Raw genomic sequence first — 18,572 nt, 5'->3', positions numbered from 1 at the left:
CTTTTACAGGGAATGGGGCCAGAGAGCTGCTGTGCTCTAGAAGCCTCCAGTGATCTCCTGGGAGGCCACTGCAGCCAGATACAACTTAGAGCAGCTCTGAGGCTACTCTAATTTGAACTGGGGGCCAAACTGACCCTCATCTAACCCCAGGACCAGGAGACGTACATGTTATCACGTAGCCATCTTTACCACACTCATCCTTCAGCTACACTGCCTGCAACCCTAACACAGCTGAGGTTCTGGCCCAGTATCTATGCATGCTGTAAAACTAGTAATATTTGTTACAAGTTTATCTCAAAATAAATATGCAACAATTACTTTCTGCCGCTCTTCCCCCAGCTGCCATTGCACATGTCCTTGTGCTACTGCTGGCATGGGAACAGGCAGGGGCAACTGCTTGTCCTACCTCGAGCCTCACTCCTCCTGTGGCCACCACAATCTCTCTCATGTTGCCACCGCCTTGGAAATAGAGGCACCGCCACCTTGCTCCCATCAGCACAAGCTAGCTTGCAGCATGAAGTTCAACAAGCACACAGGTGCAGCTACTCGTCTATGCAAAATAAAGCGAGTGCAGCCAATTCCGGAAGGACACATGGTTTTAGTGAGTGGAGGGCATGGGGAATTGTATACACAGTATTGGGTACATTTACTGTGTGGCAACAGCTATACTATAGTACAGTTATATTTACAAAATACTAAAGCTGAGCTAAAAAATGGGAAATTGTTTCCATTTTACAGGATTTCATTTTTTCAACAGTTTTTACAAAAAAATTAAGCTACTTTTTGAACAGAGAATGTTTCTGAATCTGTTGTTGAAAGTATTCACTTACCAAAGACCCATTTTTCAATAAACTAGAAATGTTGATTACCCACAACAGCATTGATAAAAATTTTGACTGAAAAATGTCAATTAAAAAAAAATCACAAGAAGTTAAAAATTTCAAAAAAGTAAGAATTTCTTATGGAATTTTTCAGTTTTGGAAAAAGGCCCTTTCAACAACAAATGTCACTCAAAAATCTCAATCAGCTCCACACAAATGCTAAACAAGAGTAAAATGTCAGAGGTAACAAACTATTTCACACAAAAGAGCACAAGGAAATTATCAGAAGGATGTAGGGTTGGATAGAGGTGAGGGTTAGATGAGAGGTAAGTTTAGCCTATGGTAGGAGACAACAGAAGTGAGGGCAAGAGCTGGGTTTGGAAATGGGAGACAGGATCCGAGTGACAAGTTTAGAATTGGAGGAACAGGTGGCAGGGGAGGGTTATGTTCAACCACACATGGAAGGCTGAAAGAATTGGGTTTATTTAGTTTGGAAAAGAGAAGACTGAGAGGGGACATGATAGCAGTTTTCAGGTATCTAAAAGGGAGTCATCAGGAGGAGGGAGAAAACTTGTTCACCTTAGCCTCTAATGATAGAACAAGAAGCAATGGGCTTAAACTGCAGCAAGGGAGTTTTAGGTTGGACATTATGAAAAAGTTCCTAATTGTCAGGGTTGTTTTACACTGGAATAAATTGCCTAGGGAGGTTGTGGAATCTCTATCTCTGGAGATATTTAAGAGTAGGTTAGATAAATGTCTATCAGGGATGGTCTAGACAGTATTTGGTCCTGCCATGAGGGCAGGGGACTGGACTCGATGACCTCTCGAGATCCCTTCCACTCCTAGAGTCTAGAGTCTATGAGTCTATGGATGCAGTGTCCACTCTTTTAGACATAACATTACTGCAGGGCACTATTGTCCATTGTCTCTGCACCTTTATATGCAAGCATCACCTACCCACTCTCAGATGTCACCAGCATCCATGGAGTGAGATGGGAAGGCAAGGGGACCAGAGGGGGAGAAGGGACTAGATAGGGGAAGGAGGAACAGAAATAGGTTTTGGAAGAGAGAGCGAGATGCTACAAAGGGAAGAGGAGAATGAGATTCAGGTGTAGGGAAAAGGTCAGAGGGGAGAAGAAGAGGGATGGCAGATGGAGCTGGCTGGGGGCCGATGAACCTAGGGTTGACTGAGATCAGAGGTGATCTCCTTAACGGTCAGCAAGGCATGAGGGCTGGGAGTTGGAACCAGAGGAGGATCACAAGCAGGGTAGGCTGGAGTTGACTGGGATCAGAAAGGATGAGAACCGGGGACTGGATTCACAGTGTGCTGGGCACATGCAGGAGGGGGCAAAGAGGGTTCTGGGCTGGATTCACAGGGATGAGGGCACAGGGGAGCACAGAGAAGGATGCCGGCAGGGCTCCTGGGGGTGCGAGCAGAGAAGGGAGCAGAGAGAGGTGCAGGATGGCCTCCTGGGGGCGATGGCAGAGAGGGGAACAGAGGGAGTGTGGGCTGGGCTCCTAGGGGAGCTAACAGAGCAGGAGCAGAGGGGGTGCGGGCTAGGCTCCCGATGGCGATGGCAGGGACGGGAGCAAGGAGGGGTGCAGGCTGGATTCCTGGGGGCGATGGCAGACAAGGGAGCAGAGGAGGTACAGTTCTGGGGGGTGATGGCAGGGAGTGGAGCGGGGATGGGTGCAGGCTGGATTCCTGGGGGTGATGGCAGGGAGGGGAGCAGAGGAGATACAGTCCCGGGGGGCGATGGCAGGGACGGAAGCAGAGGGGGTGTGGGCTGGGCTCCCGGGGGTGCTGGCAGGGAGGGGATCAGGGAGGGGTGCAGGCTGGATTCCTGGGGGCAATGGCAGAGAGGGGAATAGAGAAAGTGCAGTCCCGGGGGGCGATGGCAGGGAGGGGAGCAGAGGGTTACGGGCTGGGCTTCTGGGGTGCCGGGAGGGAGGGGAGCGGGGAGAGAGGCGGGTTGGACTCCCGGGGGTGCCGGCGGGGATGGGAGCAGAGGAGGACCAGGCTGGACTCCCGGCGGGGAGAGGAGCAGAGGAGGGCCAGGCTGGACTCCCGGCGGGGAGGGGAACAGAGGGAGGCCAGGCTGGGCTGCCGCCAGGAAGGGGAGCAGAGGGCTGCGGGCTGGGCTCCCGGGGGTGCCGGCGGGGAGGGGAGCAGAGGGGGGCCAGGCTGGACTCCCGGCAGGAGGGGAGCAGAGGGCTGCAGGCTGGGCTGCCGGTAGGGAGGGGAGCAGAGGGCTGCGGGCTAGGCTCCCGGGGTGCGGCACTCACCGGCGCCTTCTGCGGTCACGATGGCCTCTGGGGAGATGCAGACGCCGCGGTCGTAGACTGGCAGCTCGTCGCAGGCCAGGCTCTCGGGCCAGGCGTGGCGGTACTTGATGAGGACGGGCTCGCAGCCGGCCCGGGCCCGCTCGCACACCGACTTGCAGGGCTTGATGGGCTCGTGCTGGAAGTCGATGGTGCAGATGGGCGCGTACATGGCGCAGAGGAAGAAGAGCAGGTCGGGGCTGCAGTGGGTGCCCAGCAGCCCCTCGAACTGCTCGATGGCCAGGATGGCGTTGGCCTGGGTGCTGTGGTGCAGGTGGTTGGGCATCTTGGTCATGTTCCAGGGCAGGGACTTGCACAGGGGGATGCGGACCGGCTCGCAGGCGGCGCCCTGGGCCCCGGGCACCCTGCTCAGGGAGAGCCCGGCCAGGGCCAAGAGGAGCGCGGCGGAGCCGCAACACAACATGGTCCCGCCGGGCTCGGGGGTCGGGACCTCACACGCGCTCTCCCCGGACCTGGCAGAGCCGCCTCTTCGCTCCCTGCCCCTAGCCACAGCGGCTCCGGCTGCCCAGCTGCCCCGGGCAGGCGCTAGGGGTCGCGGCGGGATCGGAGCAAGCGGCGGGGGGGGGGTCGAGGGGAGCTGCCTGGGTGCGCCCCGCTCCTGGCGGCGCCGAGCACGAGGGAGGGCCCGTGGGCGCAGCCCCGGCAAAGTTTGGCCAGGGCGGAGAAGCGGTTGGGACTCGCCAGGCCCCGCTCCGCAGGCTGGAGGGACGGGCCGGCTTTGCAATGCGGGCTCTGTCTGAGCCCAACTCCTTTTCGCTTTCCCACCTCCTGGCCAGAGAGCCCCAGCTCCTCCTCCCGGCCCTCCTTAACCCCGCTCCTCTGGGCGGCGGCGGGGAGGAGAAGGAGGGGGGCCGAGATGACCTGAGGCTGCATTAACTTCCATCAGTATAAGACACCGCTTGTCCAGTCCTCGCACCCCCCGCCTCCTGTTTATCCCTCGGGAAGGCTGCGAGCTCTCAGTTTTCGCTGGAGCTGCAGCAAGGCAGACAGGGGGAAGGCAAATCAAGCTAGTTCCTGTAAAGCGACTGGAAAGTGCGGGGCGGCGAGCCAACCCTGACAGAACCTCTTGAACCAGACCTGTAAGAGCTCACAGACCCACAAACTCTTAAGCCCAACAGGAGCAGCATGATCGTCTGACTTCTTGCACATTGCAGGCCTCAGAACCTCACCCACCCAGACCCCTAGGCTCTGGCTGAGTTGCTGAAGTCCTCAGAGCCTGGTTTAAAGATTGCACGCTCCAGATCTAGACTTTAGAAACACACCCCTCCTCTCCACCCTACCACGCAGGTAAAGAAAAGGAGAGTCTCTTTCAGACACTCCACTGGACACAAGGAGGCGGGTTTTTCCTTCCCGAGTGTCTCTGCTCTGGTGTAAACAATCACGTCTGGGTTTTCTTTTCAAACATAAGGGGTAATGTTTCTGATCTGCCTTGCTGCACGGGAGTCGATACCTTTGTGAATTGCAGCCCTTGTCAGGAGGGCTGTATTCATTCTGTCACTGCCCACCCCCTCCACAGCCAGAGTCCTGCGGGAAACTTTCCCCACAGTGGCAGAACATGGTTCTTTCTTTCCTTCAGTCCAGATGCATTTAATCTAGAAGAGAAAATAGAAAGCAGATCCATCCTCTAGCAGCTTGCTCCCTCCAACTAACGTAAGCTCCTGTTCAGGGCATAGTCTAAAATGAAGTGACCTACAGAGGCACCTTCCCCTCTGCATTGGGGGAGGGGGGGGGCAGAGAGAGAGAGAAAAACGGGCTTAAATTACCAGAGAAAAAGAGAATGCCCTCAGAGGGGCAACCAAGCCCCAAACATAACAGGAAATCACCTTTGCTCTGCACCATTAAAATGTGCCTTTGTTTCAACGCAGTCATTTCTCACAGCTGATCATTTTTAGCCAAACCTGTCCCTTTGGCTCCCACGCCCTCCCCCAGCACACACAGTGGGCTATCTGTTTCTAGCCCTGGATTTGACTGGAAGGCAAGATGTTTAAAAATGTAACATTCACTTGCTGTTTATATGGCTTTGTTATTGCTGAAATAATTCAGGGCAATGGCACCATAAACATTTTTTTCCCCACAGAAAAGTTTGTTAATTTGAGAACAAAGAATAACAGACTCTAAACTTGGATTAATTCAGTTGAAACACAGAGTGGCTTATTTTGGTGTAACTGTTAAGTATTTTTAACAACAAATAAATTAGGCATGAGAAATATTAGCACTAAATTATGTTGGAAAAAAGAAAATAGAGCCATGCTGAGATAAATACTCCCCTTCTGAATAGTAAATTTGGAGATAGCTATATTCAAGCTAGAATGGATTTGGGACTCTCATTAGCAGAACTGTTCTGAGATGCAAGATGAGGACCTTCACACAGCCCACACTGTTAAGTGGGAAACCACAACTATCATCATCAAACCTGTGACTGAATGCTTCCTGCCAACCTCCTGGTCAAAAGAGCAACAAAATAAGCCTGCCTTTTCAAGGCCAATGTACTAGGCACATCAGACCTGGGTTAAAGATCTGCCAAGACTCATGGTCCAAGAGTGATTGTCTTCAGTATTTTCTCCAGATAATCAACATCAATGTCCTCACCCTCCAGGAGACCCATATTGCAAACAAAGAAAAAGCCAATTGTTACAAAATCAATGGCTATAAACTCATAGCCAGCAATTACCACCCAAAATAAGGGCTGGCAATTTACATAAAATGGGAGATCCACGAATATCTGAGCAACATCAGGGGCAAATCCCCCTCCATCTCTCAGTCTGCAGGATGCCACATACAGCAGCATGGATTTGAGGAGACCACACAGAAGATGCACATCCTCTCTGCAGAGTGCATACTTTCATATGGATGCCCTACACAGTTGCAGGGGACTAGGCAGGTCAGGTCCTGAAGATCTGCCCAGCCATGCCCTCCCCATCCTGTTACAACATACACTAGTGAACAAAGTGTTAAACATGTTGGTACTGAAAGGAGACAAGAGTAGCCATGTTTAACATCTTGGCTAACCCTAGGGTGGATCATAGGGTTAAACATGATGAGCTGACATAGAATCGTAGGTCTGGAAGGAATCTTGAGAGGTCTTCTAGTCCAGTCTCCTGCATTCAAGGCAGGACTTAGTATTACCTTGATCAGTGGTGGGCCACATGTGGGTAATCAGAGTAATCTGATTGTGGGCCACGAGACATTTTGCTGACATTGACCATCCACAGGCACAGCCTCCCACAGCTCCCAGTGGCCGCTGTTCACCATTCCCAGCCAATGGGAGCTGCGGGAAGTGGGTTGCCCACCTCTGACCTAGATCATCCCTGACAGATGTTTGTCTAACCTGCTCTTTAAATTCTCCAATGATGGAGATTCCACAACCTCCCTAGGCAATTTATTCTAGTGCTTAACCACTCTGACCATTAGGAAGTTTTTCCTAGTGTCCAACCTAAACTGACCCTCCTGAAATTTAAGATCATTGCTCCTTGTTCTGTCCTCAGAGGTTAACAAGAACAATTTTACCCCCTCCTCCTTGAACAACCTTTTATGTACATGAAAACTGTTATGTCTCCCCTCAAGCTGATCTTCTCCAGACAAAACAGACCCAATTTTTTCAGTCTTCGCTCATAGGTCATTTTTGTTGCTGTTCTTTGGACTTTCTCTAATTTATTTCTTTCCTGAAATGTGGCACCCAGAACTGGACACAATACTCCAGTTGAGGCCTAATGAGTGCAGAGTAAAGCAGAAGAATTACATATTGTGTCTTGCTTACAACACTCCTGCTAACACATCCCAGAATCATGTTTGCTTTTTTTGCAACCGCATTACACTGTTGACTCATATTTAGCTTGTGATCCACTATGACCACCCAACCTCATCTCCATTTTTGCAGTACTCCTTCCTAGGCAGTCATTTCCCATTTTTACATGAGTGCTTCAATATGAGCATGTTCAGTTAGTGCTTCATGATCTGCACTGGCTACCTATGAATCTCCAGGTGGGGTTTAAGGAGTTGGTATGGAGCTATACATCTAAGGAATAATATAACTGTTATCACACTAAGTCATTTCCTAGAGTATACAAGCCTTTAGTAGAGCTGAGGCCAAAGTAGGTTTGTTCTTTGAGTGGTTTATATAGAAATTAAAGGAAAAGTTGGATTATTATATCCTGCAAAATTTTGGGTAATCTACAGTGATGCAAAATATAACTTGTAGACCTAAACTGCCCTCAGTTATGCTAGTGCAATCTCATTGAAATCAGTGAGCTCACACTGCCATGAGGACAGAATTCAGCTGTAAGTTGTCTGATAATGTTCAGAGTTGTGTGGATGTCTGAATAAGTTGATTAGGGCATACAGATGTAACAGCAGTAGTGCAGATTTGACAAGAATGTGAAAAGGGATTGATTTCTTTATTCTTCTTCTCATAGCCATACCAAAGCGAGGCTAGGAAAGAAGCTGCCTCTAGCTGGCTGGAATTAATTTGTTCCCTTGTTTAACTTTCTCCCCTTTCACTTCCCCACCCCCTTCTATCTCTCTCTCTAAGTAGTCAGTCAGCCAGTAACTGGATTAAAAACCAAGGTCAGAGTCATGGTGTTTATCTTAGGTATTAGAACTGTAAATTAGCAAAATCTCATGCTTTTAAAATAGATTATTAAAAAAAGTTTAGACTGTTGCCCTTTCACATAAACACTTCACTGAGAAAATGGTAATAAAGGTTGAGTAATATGTGATCAGAAACAGAAAGTTATGATGCAAACTATTAGTGGGACAGTAGGAATTACTGGTGTGTTTACCTGTGCCTTAGTGTAACTGTTTATAGTGCATCGTATGCACTAAAATGTTTTCAACAATAAAAAAAAGTTTAGACAATTAGAAAGTGAGAAATGTCTTGTAAAAATACTTCACAGCTACAAAATTTTACTAAATAGCTATAGCTTGTCTAAGAACTGACTAAGGGTTGGATGTAATAATAGTTTATAAATATCTGAAGGTGAACACCAAAAAGGGAAAGGAGTTCTTTTTCATAATTAACTGTAATACAACTAGGAGCAATGGGATGAAATCAAGAAAGGAAAAATTTAGACTGGATATCAGGAAAAAAACATGCAACAGTGAAATCTTTTAGCCAGTGGAATACTTATCCAAGGGAAGGGATGAAGATCCAGTTACCTAATTGATCAAAACACCCACTCTGTTTAACATTCCGTAGGAACAACCTACAGTAGGATGACCAGGTGCTAACATGACAATACCAGGTGTTTTCTACCTTTAGATTCAGATTCTATGATCAATCTTGTAAACATTAGCTAGTGAAGGTGTTTTGATAGCAATCAGGGTTTTCTGTTATATTCTATTGATTTGATTATTTTAGTAATACGAGACCCAGGTACCTTGGTAACGGGCTACTATTTCTAAAGAGCTAAATGCATTTTGTGTGAAGCTCTAGCTAAGGAAAACATCCAATACAATATTTTTGCTTTTAGAAATCTGTCTGCTATAACCAATTGTCCATTCCAACCATTTCTGTTTTACTCCATGTAGTATTTTCTATATCCATGTGTACACAGACCCAGACTGTTAATAAGAAAAGGTCATGTTGAGATCAACAGCATGTATTCAGAACAGGTTTTAACTTTCCTGATCCTTTCTGTAATGATCTTAGTATTACTTACAATTTAATTTACTTATGTATCCACAAAAAACAGAATATTTTATACAGCTGTTACTAAAACCATAAAATCATTGACTTACAGAGTCATAAAAAGGGGATTTATTGTACATTTCCTGTTCCAGCCAAGGTTTTGTTACAGCTCCCTCAGGTAGATAAAGCACAGGAGACTATTAACTTACTTTAATAAACTTTCAACTTCTCTTTGGACAACTTACAAATAGAAAGGAATAAGAAAAGATTCTTTTCATATAATCTTTTTCAGACCTGTAATTTTTCATACTGTTCGTTATTAACCATCCTGTGCCCTCTGGGTCTTTAATATGAAAAATCTGAACCTGTGATGCATAATTTTTGCTCACATCTATCTCCTTGAGAAGTCAGGAAGAATGTGATTTGCCCTAGAACTCCATATCCTTTGTTACTAGTGAAATTAATATTATGGGTTTGGAAACGTGCCCAGTTACATTTAGCTCTACACATAATTGACAAACATTGAAAAGGCTCATTGACATCGACAACAGTTCTGTCCACCACAAGAGCTTACAACATGCTCGTAAAGAGTCTACTTTAGCCTATTCTAGATACGTGGCATACATGCACACACGTACGTGTCGAATTTGGCAGGCTGAGAGTGTGAGGTGCTTGCGACTCTCCCAGATTTTGCAGCCACATATGGATTTTAGCTCTTGGTAGGGTTTGCCAGCTGTAATGCAGCTTTTCACCCTGGGCACAGCGATCTGTTTTGGTTTGCCTGTGTAAATTGACAGCAAGAGTCTTTATGTGGCAGGTATGCTTTTTGTGGCATTTGGTCACACAGAAGAAACTTTTATCAAAGAATAAGAAGCTTGATAAATGGACAGTAGAACTCCTCTGACAACTGGCCCGACTTTATTCTAAACACAGCTGCCAGGGACCCAGTAACTTCACTATTGTGTCTCAACATTGTTATAGATTTGCTCCATTTTACAGTGTAACTGGAATTTATTAAGGCCCAGATTTTTAAAGGTATTTAGGCATTACAGTGCTCACCGCTGCAATGCCTAATAACTTAGGAGCTTAAGTCTCATTTTCAAAAGTGATTTAGGCACTTAGAGCCTAAATCCCATTGACTGATCCTGGAATCTGGGGTTTAGTCTCCAAACCCTGCTAAATCCCAGGCCATGTCAGTGTCTTATTAAATACAGTTTTCAATGTGGCAACTGACAACGGATGGTACTTCGACCGTTTCGCCTGGGAGAGCATTCCATAAATTGACAGAGAAGTTGTTAAATTCTGCTTGTGATTCTGACACCATTCAAATTTTCAGCCATGACCTAAAACCTGTCACATTTTTCTCCTACTACTTTATAGCTCGGAACCTTTGCATTGTTTCAGGTTAAAAAAAAAAGTTATACAATTCCCTGTATTATTGTAAATGGTAATTTGGGGTAAGGTAGGATTACACAAATTTAATTGGCCAAAAGATGTATTTACATTCAGCGCAGACATTTTTAATTTCACACTTAAGTGTATCAGAACTTATTTATATGTTCATGCTGAAAGTGTAATATGAACAGAACATTTCCCAGTGCAATCTACACTGATGCCAAAGTAGTTATATTCAGTTACATTTGCATCATTATCTTTGCAACCACAAGGTCTAGAAACGTGAATGAAAAAATTTCAAATGTTGGTGCCTAAAATTAGATGCCTAAAAAAACAGCCTGATTTTGAGAGGAGATGAGCACCTGCAATGAAGTCTTTATATCAATGCCTAGATCCTGATCCTGCAAACACAAGCCTGTATGTAACTTTATTTATATGAGTAGCACCAATAAGTTCAGTAGGACTGCTAAGGTGAGTAAAGTAACACGTTTAAACATTTGCTGAATCAGGACTTCAGTCTGTGAAAAATTTTGTGCCCTACCAAAAACATCTTTGCATGTAACTTTGGGTCCTAATTGCAAGGTTGGGTACCACGGGAAGCCAACAGAGTTGAGATACTCGAAGATTTTCCTGATATTCTAAATTTTCCCATTTTTAAGTTCCTACCATTACTCTCCAATAGTTCATTGGTCTGCTCTGATATGGCAGTTCTTCAGTGCAAAGTCAGAGACGGACAATCCACAATCCCTAACTGTATTTACTACAGTCTAATTAGTGTCATCAACACAATTCCTGCTCTGATAACTTGACTGAGGTGCATAAACCCCTAAGGGCTCTGTTGGAATCTGATTCACATTTACAATTTAAATACTGGATCTGCATCTCTATTGAAGGGATAGAGACAAAAGGGGACAAAGTTCAGGGTTTCCTAAGCTTTTTCCTTAGGGGGAATAGAAGACAGTTGCCTCAGTGATTAACACATGATGAAACAATTTCCTTTAACAATATAACCAAATACAGAGTTAATTAACAATGTTAAAAAAATCAGCTTTTATGTCATTCCAATAAACCCAGACAGATAAAAGCCAAGCAGTAGATTAGAATTCACACAGATCAGCAGCATATCAAAGAGTCACATTAGTGAGGTGGGATTCAATTAGTTGAAACGTTTTCAGTTGCATAACTAATGTTTATTGTTGTCTTGAGCTGGGACCCGTCCGGGCTAGCTGAGGGCAGTCCTCCCGAGAGCAAGAGTAAATTGGCTGCATGTTTTAAAGTAAACGAAGTTCTGTAATCTCAAGTGACCTTTCCTAAGGACCCGAGAGTTCTGTTTACCAAGAGCTAGAGCAGGTGCCTTTCCCAAACTGCTCTAAAACAGAGTTCACACACCTTGTAGAGCCTCTGACTCTGAACACTAAGGAGGGGGGTTCTCAAAACCACCTGCATGATTTACAAACAGAAATCACCATGAAAGTCAGATTATTTACATGCTTTTGAAAATGTCACCCTAAAGGGTAACAAAGTTCAGCAGAAGCCTTCTTCTGTGTTGCCCTTTCCTGAGGGTCCTGACCAAAGGATTGCTGCTCAGGTTCTTTCCCTTCAGAGAACTACTCCCATCTCCTTTGCATGTGGTCGGGGTAATGAGCCATCTGCCTCAGTAGCCACATCTTTAGCAGGAAAAAGATGCATTTTAGCTAACACATGATAACTAACATAGGTTAAAATCCTACGGTAGACAAGGCATGAGTACGTATTAACAGGTCAAGGTAAATCCTAGGCTCCCCACTAGGTTTACCTCAACTAGCTAACACATTAATGCTAAAACTTGCCTTGTCTCCACTAGGATTTCAACATGTTAGCTAGCACATGTAAAAATACACCTTTCCCCCAAGTGTAAGTAAGCTCAGAGAGTCCAGCAGAACCTACTTAACCCTTTGTCAGTATTATCAACCCCTGCTTACTAACAGGACAGGGATTTTAAGGCAAAGATGGCCAGCTTGTATGGTTATGTCTTGTGCAACTTTTCCACATGTGCACTCTGTAGAACTCATTTCAGATTAAACCCAAACCCAAACCCAAACCCACTGCAGGCCATTACTAAGACTTATTCCCTACCCAATGGCAGGGCCAAATTCCACCCTCATTTGCACCAGCACCACCCCATTATCAGAGCAGAGCAGCATTTTATGCCAGATCAATCCAATTTCTAAAATCAGAGTTCATGATACAGTTAAATTTTACTGTAGGGGCATGATCTTGCAAGGTGCTATGCACCCTCACATCCTATCGACTTTATTGAGAGCTGATAGCTCAGCACTCACAGGCTCAAGCATTGTGTCTAAATATGAGCACACAACGTTCACATATGTTCAGTAAGTATTTGTTCATGTACTTTGCTCTTTTCAATCTCTACAAAAAGCTTCACTTAAATGTACTACAGAAACCTTATAATTTTCTCAATCTCTCCCTGTCTCTCTCTCTGAGACAGACAGACACACACATATAGTCCCTCCCTTTTGGCCAGTAAATGCTTAATAGCAGAATCCTCTAGTAAGGTCTTTTATTACCAAGACTCTGTTACTTCCATAAAGTGTATTATGAAGTTTATAAATATACACTAGACTACAGTTTGTTAAAATAATTAGAATTATATAAAAATAACTACATTAAAAGAGCATTAAGTTTGCAGAGTCAAGCTCCCCAAAGTTAGGAAATGCCAGAATTAAGATGGCTTATGCAACCTTAATTTGCCCCCATTGTGCATATGCATTATGATACAGTCCTAAATTACACGGTCACATACCATTTTTTCCACAGGGCCCCTGTTTCATTCAGTGCACTGGATGGATGCTGCTCCCTGAACCTGCACTGAATATGAAATTATTGATGGGGTTCCACTCATTCATGTGGATTAACAAAGCCCTTCCTTTTGCAGTTTATTTATTGATAGAGAAAACAGTGGGGAAGGGATGTAAATTCAAGGAGAGTCACAAAAATTAGATGCACACAGTGATTGTGTACAACAACTGATGATAAAGACTATTACCCAGTTAAAAAAACTACTAGCTATACACAGCTGGGACTATTCCAAAACATACTTTAAATATCAATCTAAAAATAAGGTCCTTGTCTCTTTAAATTCCTCATTTCTGTAGAGTTTTGTCCCTGTTCACTGGCTCTCCCAGGTTATTGCATGAGTCTACAATGTTCAGTATATCTGGTGATTTACAATTACTCTTTGGGCCACGGCTGGTGCTTGTAACAAAAATGGGTTTCTAAAGGTAAATTTGAGACCTTAATAACTTTAAGGTCTTGGGCCCCAATCCCGCACACACTTAAAAGCTTGCAGAATAAAGATCAGACCCAGGAAATTATTTAAAATCATGTTTACCTTTTACCTAATTTTCTCACAATGTAATAATTATTTTGTATCTAAAACTATAATGCAAACAATTTGATGAGGAGTTTGCTGATTGCTGCCAAGCACACTCTCTTACTTTACCGATATATAAACAAACCCCCTTGGCTAGGTTAAAAACAAAAAATGTAAAATTCAGTTGGCATGTTTTTCAGCATCTATTTCCAATTATTACTGTAGGGGACTGCGGAAGACTGTGTCACGGCCTAGCTAGCGTGTCTCCACTTTCTCGGCGGCCTTGTGAAAAGCCCCTGCTTGCTAAGTGGCCGAACATTGTAGGACACGGCGTGACAGTTATAACTTGCTTTTAACTGGTTGAAACCAGTTTGTATGGCCTTAGGCCAAAGGGCGGACATAGCCTGTGGGAAGTCCCTTTTTGCATATGTATGAGTTGCTTTTGTATTGTGTATATATAGCTGTATGCTCCCGGTCTGCCTTTGGACTCCGACCCAGGCCGAGCTGAGCTTCGGTGCTGGGTTCCCCGCCTAAGTGACAGCAACGCCCAGGGTCCCCGTTGCAGATATGTCACTTTACCTTCATTAAAGCCAAATAACTCACTGTGTGTGTGGGCCTCGTCCTTGCAGAGCACTCAGGCACGTAACATTTGGCGCAGTGAGCAGGGTGCTCTGGGGGATGATGCCGTTTTGGCCGAAGGTAGGGGAACTGGGGAAGCCACCGCTGTCACTACAGCGCATACCTGGGTGGCCCCAGATGGAATGCTGGGGGCCAGTGGCGCGGGTTCTGGCAGGGTGGACTGCCCCTGCCGAGTGGCCAGAATTCCGGCAAGTGGCCGGTGTTACTCCCCACAGCTGACAGTGGCCTTGCAGTGGCTGCGGGCGAGCCGGCACTCTGGGATGGAATGGCAGGCCATGGGGGAGCTCGGATGGCTCCTCCTGGCAGCCATCCGGGCCCAAGATGAGGAGGTGCTCCGCTTACAGCGGGCCCTGGAAGATTATCGCCGAAGGGGGGGGATTGTGAAAGCTGGCTGACCCCCCTAATAGATTACAAGCGGCCAGTAGGTGGGGGGAGTGAGTGCTGCTCATGGACACAGCAGCCTGAATTTTTACACTACCTCTTTTCCTCTGCGTTTTTTTCCTTATTCCTGTCAGGCTGTTAATTGGCTCTCAGCTAGGCAGACCCGATATTTCGGTAACAGTTTCTGGCGACTCTCCTAGTTCGGACATTGAACTCTGGACGGCGGCGGCAAACTAGGAGTGGCGCCACTGGGGTGCTTAATCCCTCTTCTTCATTTCCCCGAAGCCCCTGGGGTTCGTGCTCCGATAAGGTGAGCCCTAATAGGATAAGGAAATACTATCTGGTTCTGGTTAGAGGCGGGCCTCTGATCTGGTTCTGGTTCTGTTTTGTTTAACCAGTTACTGTTGGTTTTTTTGCTTTGTATACATTTGGGCGTTAGGAGCGTGGGCAGAACTGAACCTCTCGTTCGTAATTCCTCGGAGTGGAAGCCATGCGTGCGAGGAAGCTCTGAGGTCGAATTGAGATTTTTCTGTCCCGTCCCCTGTAGCGGTCAGTGTAATAGAAGTGGGAAAACCTGGATTAAACTGTAATTCCCTCTGTTCTCTGTGTAAGTCTTTTTTTGTTAAAGCGTCAGCAGACAGATGGGTGGGTCTTATGTTAGGAATTATGTTTTGTGTTTTATGTTTTGTCTTGTGATGTCTGTCTTGTGGCCGGCATTGTTGTGTTTAGTTTTTCTATGGGATGGTCTGGTTTGGAATCAGACAAAAGGGTTAAATTGAATGAACTCCTCAAAGTGGGTGTGCTTGCCCTGGCTTGTTGTTCCAAAGCACTGTAATAAGGTTATTTTAGTGAAAGGGTATATGTGGCATACATTGAATACTAAGACTAATGTACTGTATAATGGCAATGTTTATGTGTTCGTTGTTGGGAAAAGGTGTATGAGTGAAAAGTAGAAGTTTCCTTTGTAAGTTAAAAAGAAGCCAAAAGGGGAAAAGGAAAAAGAACAGAATGAGTTAACTGGACAGAAAAAAATAATAGCTGGCAGGCTGAAGATAACATACTGGCTCCATTCAAGGACACTGCTCACAGCTAAGACTTGGCTGATAACTAAGAAAAGGGGGGTGTGTGTGAATGTGCCCAAGCAGCTATGAGATCTGCAAAACACTGCCAGGCACTAATGAAATGTTAGGCTTCTTTTCTCACAGGTAAAGAAGCGCTACCCAAAGACCCTAGCAGCCCTGCCACTCCTTGGAATCAGGAAACTTGATTGATGTAAAGGTCCCTCAACGAAAGACTGCTTTGGCTTCATGCAGAAAAGGCCCTTAAGTAGTCCTGCTAACTACCAACACCGCTGTGAAGTGCCAAAGACTGACTGCATGGACCCATGATTCTCACTGCAAAAAGACCCCTCCCCCTCGGGAGGATTCTCCTACTAATGATTAGCCTATTTCTCCTTCCAGCTCCACTATGCCTTCTGGACAGCAGGGGAAAAGTTCAAGGTGAAGTGCTAGTAATCTCTCCCTTGTCCTTTGACAGATCTACTGTACCTTTGAATCTTTCTAGAAGCAGCAAAACCAATCCAGGGTGAAGTGCTAGTAATCTCTCCCCCATAGGATGCTGAACACCGACTCTTTCGGGGAAGATGAAGGAACACTCACTCTACTGATATTGCCAAAGTCTAGGAATTCCTGACTAGAAAGGACATTAAGAACTGATCCTGGTGAAGAAACAAAGACTTATACACTGGCGGGAGAAATTTGTGGGACCCATGCTTGGGAATGTAGTATTGATTGGATTTTGAGGTTTATTCTATAGGCTGCGCCCTGTGTTCTGGATAAATCCTTCAGCATGTATTGCTCTCTCTAATTGGATTTTAAATAACAAGTACCCAAAGAGTTTGTTCTGCCACTGGAAATTTTACCCGCATTGAAACCATTCCAGTGACTAATAATGTAACCCCCTCCTATGCTATTAATGTTAATGCCTTTTGAAAGTACCTGAGAATAGTTAAATAACAGATGTAATATGGTACTACACCAAGGAAAGATGGTATTGAATATCACTGAGGCTGGGAAGGCATTGCAGTGGGATCTAGTATGTTTGGAAATTCAGGATTTCCTGAATGACCAGCTGATGGCCATTAGGAGTGATCTTGTGTACCAGACTTGGCCCACTGCCCTTACAGACACATCAGGAGTATCATCTGATCTGTGGTCATGGAGACATACTTGGACACTTTCTGGGTGGAAATGTGGATATTCACAGTGCTCCTTCCAAGCATTTGGACCAGTTAGGGGAGTGTGGGCTCCCACATACCGAATCCTGATAGGTCCATGGGGAGGATGCATATGGAACTGGATTATTCACCGAGACATCTGGGAAATTAGATCACCTGGTATACCTAACTGATTTATAGTCAGTACCCTAATCCCTTAGTTGTCAGACAAACAGGATTTCATTCCTTTGTCCGTGCACTCATTCCTGGGTAGCAGGGGGTTTGTACTCGCATTGGGGAAAAATGCTGTTTTTATGTCAATTATTTTGGCTTAATTGAATAGGATTTACAGGCTATTAAGACTGCTGCTGCTGTTTGCTATGCTGTATTTTTTGATTATACCTTTAATTTTGAGGACCCCCCTCCCAGCCCTTGGGTCATGGTCACTGGCATCACTTGAGAAAGCGAGGAGGGGAATGTAGGGGACTGCGGAAGACTGTGTCATGACCTAGCTAGGGTGTCTTCGCTTTCTCGGCGGCCTTGTGAAAAGCCCCTGCTTGCTAAGTGGCCAGTCATTGTAGGACACGGCTTGACAGTTATAACTTGCTTTTAACTGGTTGAAACCAGTTTGTATGGCCTTAGGCCAAAGGACGGATATAGCCTGTGGGAAGTCCCTTTTTGCATATGTATGAGTTGCTTTTGTATTGTGTATATATAGCTGTATGCTCCCGGTCCGCCTTTGGACTCCGACCCAGGCCGAGCTGAGCTTCGGTGCTGGGTTCCCCGCCTAAGTGACAGCAATGCCCAGGGTCCCCGCTGCGGATGTGTAACTTTACCTTCATTAAAGCCAAATAACTCACTGTGTGTGTGGGCCTCGTCCTTGCAAAGCACTCAGGCACATAACAATTACAAACGTAGATAATTTTCTGATCATCCCTGACATTTCTGTTACGAGATCTATAAATCTAACCTCCGGACAATTTTTTTCCTCAGTCTAATTTTTTCCACAGTAATATACTGTATATAGAGCATTGCTTGCTTGTTTATTTTCCTCCCTGCAACCACAGGCTTGTTTACAAAAATTGGAAACAACCATTTTTAGCAGAAGAGCCAGCACGCATACATACAAATATTTGCAAATCTAATGGATGGGAATAAACTTGATCAAGGTTCGTGACTTAAAACTACTTATCTATATAATTAATCTACACATTAAAACCTAACCTAACATACAATGATCCAGGTCTCTGTCCTCAATACTGTCAATCATCGTTATGCTGGAGTCATTAGGATAAAGCTTTATACAAATATATTTTACCAAGCTGTAAAATACCACCACAGGATTTTTGATGACTACTTTTCCTTGACTGCCTTCTCCCTGTGGTTTTGTCTGCCTCCCACCTCAGCTCCAGTGCTTCTGGTAGCTGCCAGTGCTCTCAATGCCCCCGATTCTACTTGGTTCAAATAATTTATATTGTAATATAACAGTTACTTGGCAGTGCTAGTTTTTTATTTTACTTTGCCTCCTAGTTTAGGATTTGATACATCAGCAGCCTACAGACACAAGAGTAGTTCATTTCAGTTAAATTAACACTGAGGTACAAGCACCTAACCATAAAGTTATGATCTGAAGATTGGTGCTTGGACTGCTCTCAGTTCCAATCTCACCTGTCCAAGATGAGTTTTCTAGCAAATGGTCAGAATGGAGAAACTTGTAACTTGTGCAGTAGATCGTCAAAAATACCTTAAGGATATTGGTAGGTGATTTCTCTTTTCTTC

The 18,572-nt window shown here is 45.2% G+C and overlaps 1 protein-coding gene across 2 annotated transcripts in view; it reads right to left on the bottom strand.

The window, feature by feature from the left end:
• Nucleotides 1-4,031, bottom strand: part of FRZB (frizzled related protein) — a 34,679-nt gene extending 30,648 nt beyond the window's left edge. Inside the window, exon 1 of one of the 2 annotated variants that reach the window (XM_032783776.2) lies at nucleotides 3,108-4,031. In XM_032783776.2, the coding sequence (XP_032639667.1) occupies nucleotides 3,108-3,567 (460 nt within the window). In that variant the 5' untranslated portion in view covers nucleotides 3,568-4,031. The remainder of the gene's footprint in view (nucleotides 1-3,107) is intronic. The other variant, XM_032783775.2, reaches the window with a different exon arrangement.
• Nucleotides 4,032-18,572: the final 14,541 nt, after the last annotated feature.

The sequence above is a fragment of the Chelonoidis abingdonii genome, chromosome 10 (genome assembly GCF_003597395.2).
Source record: "Chelonoidis abingdonii isolate Lonesome George chromosome 10, CheloAbing_2.0, whole genome shotgun sequence".
NCBI lineage: Eukaryota > Metazoa > Chordata > Testudines > Testudinidae > Chelonoidis > Chelonoidis abingdonii.
Note: the sequence above shows the minus strand (reverse complement) of the source record. Positions and strands in the feature narration are given on the sequence as shown.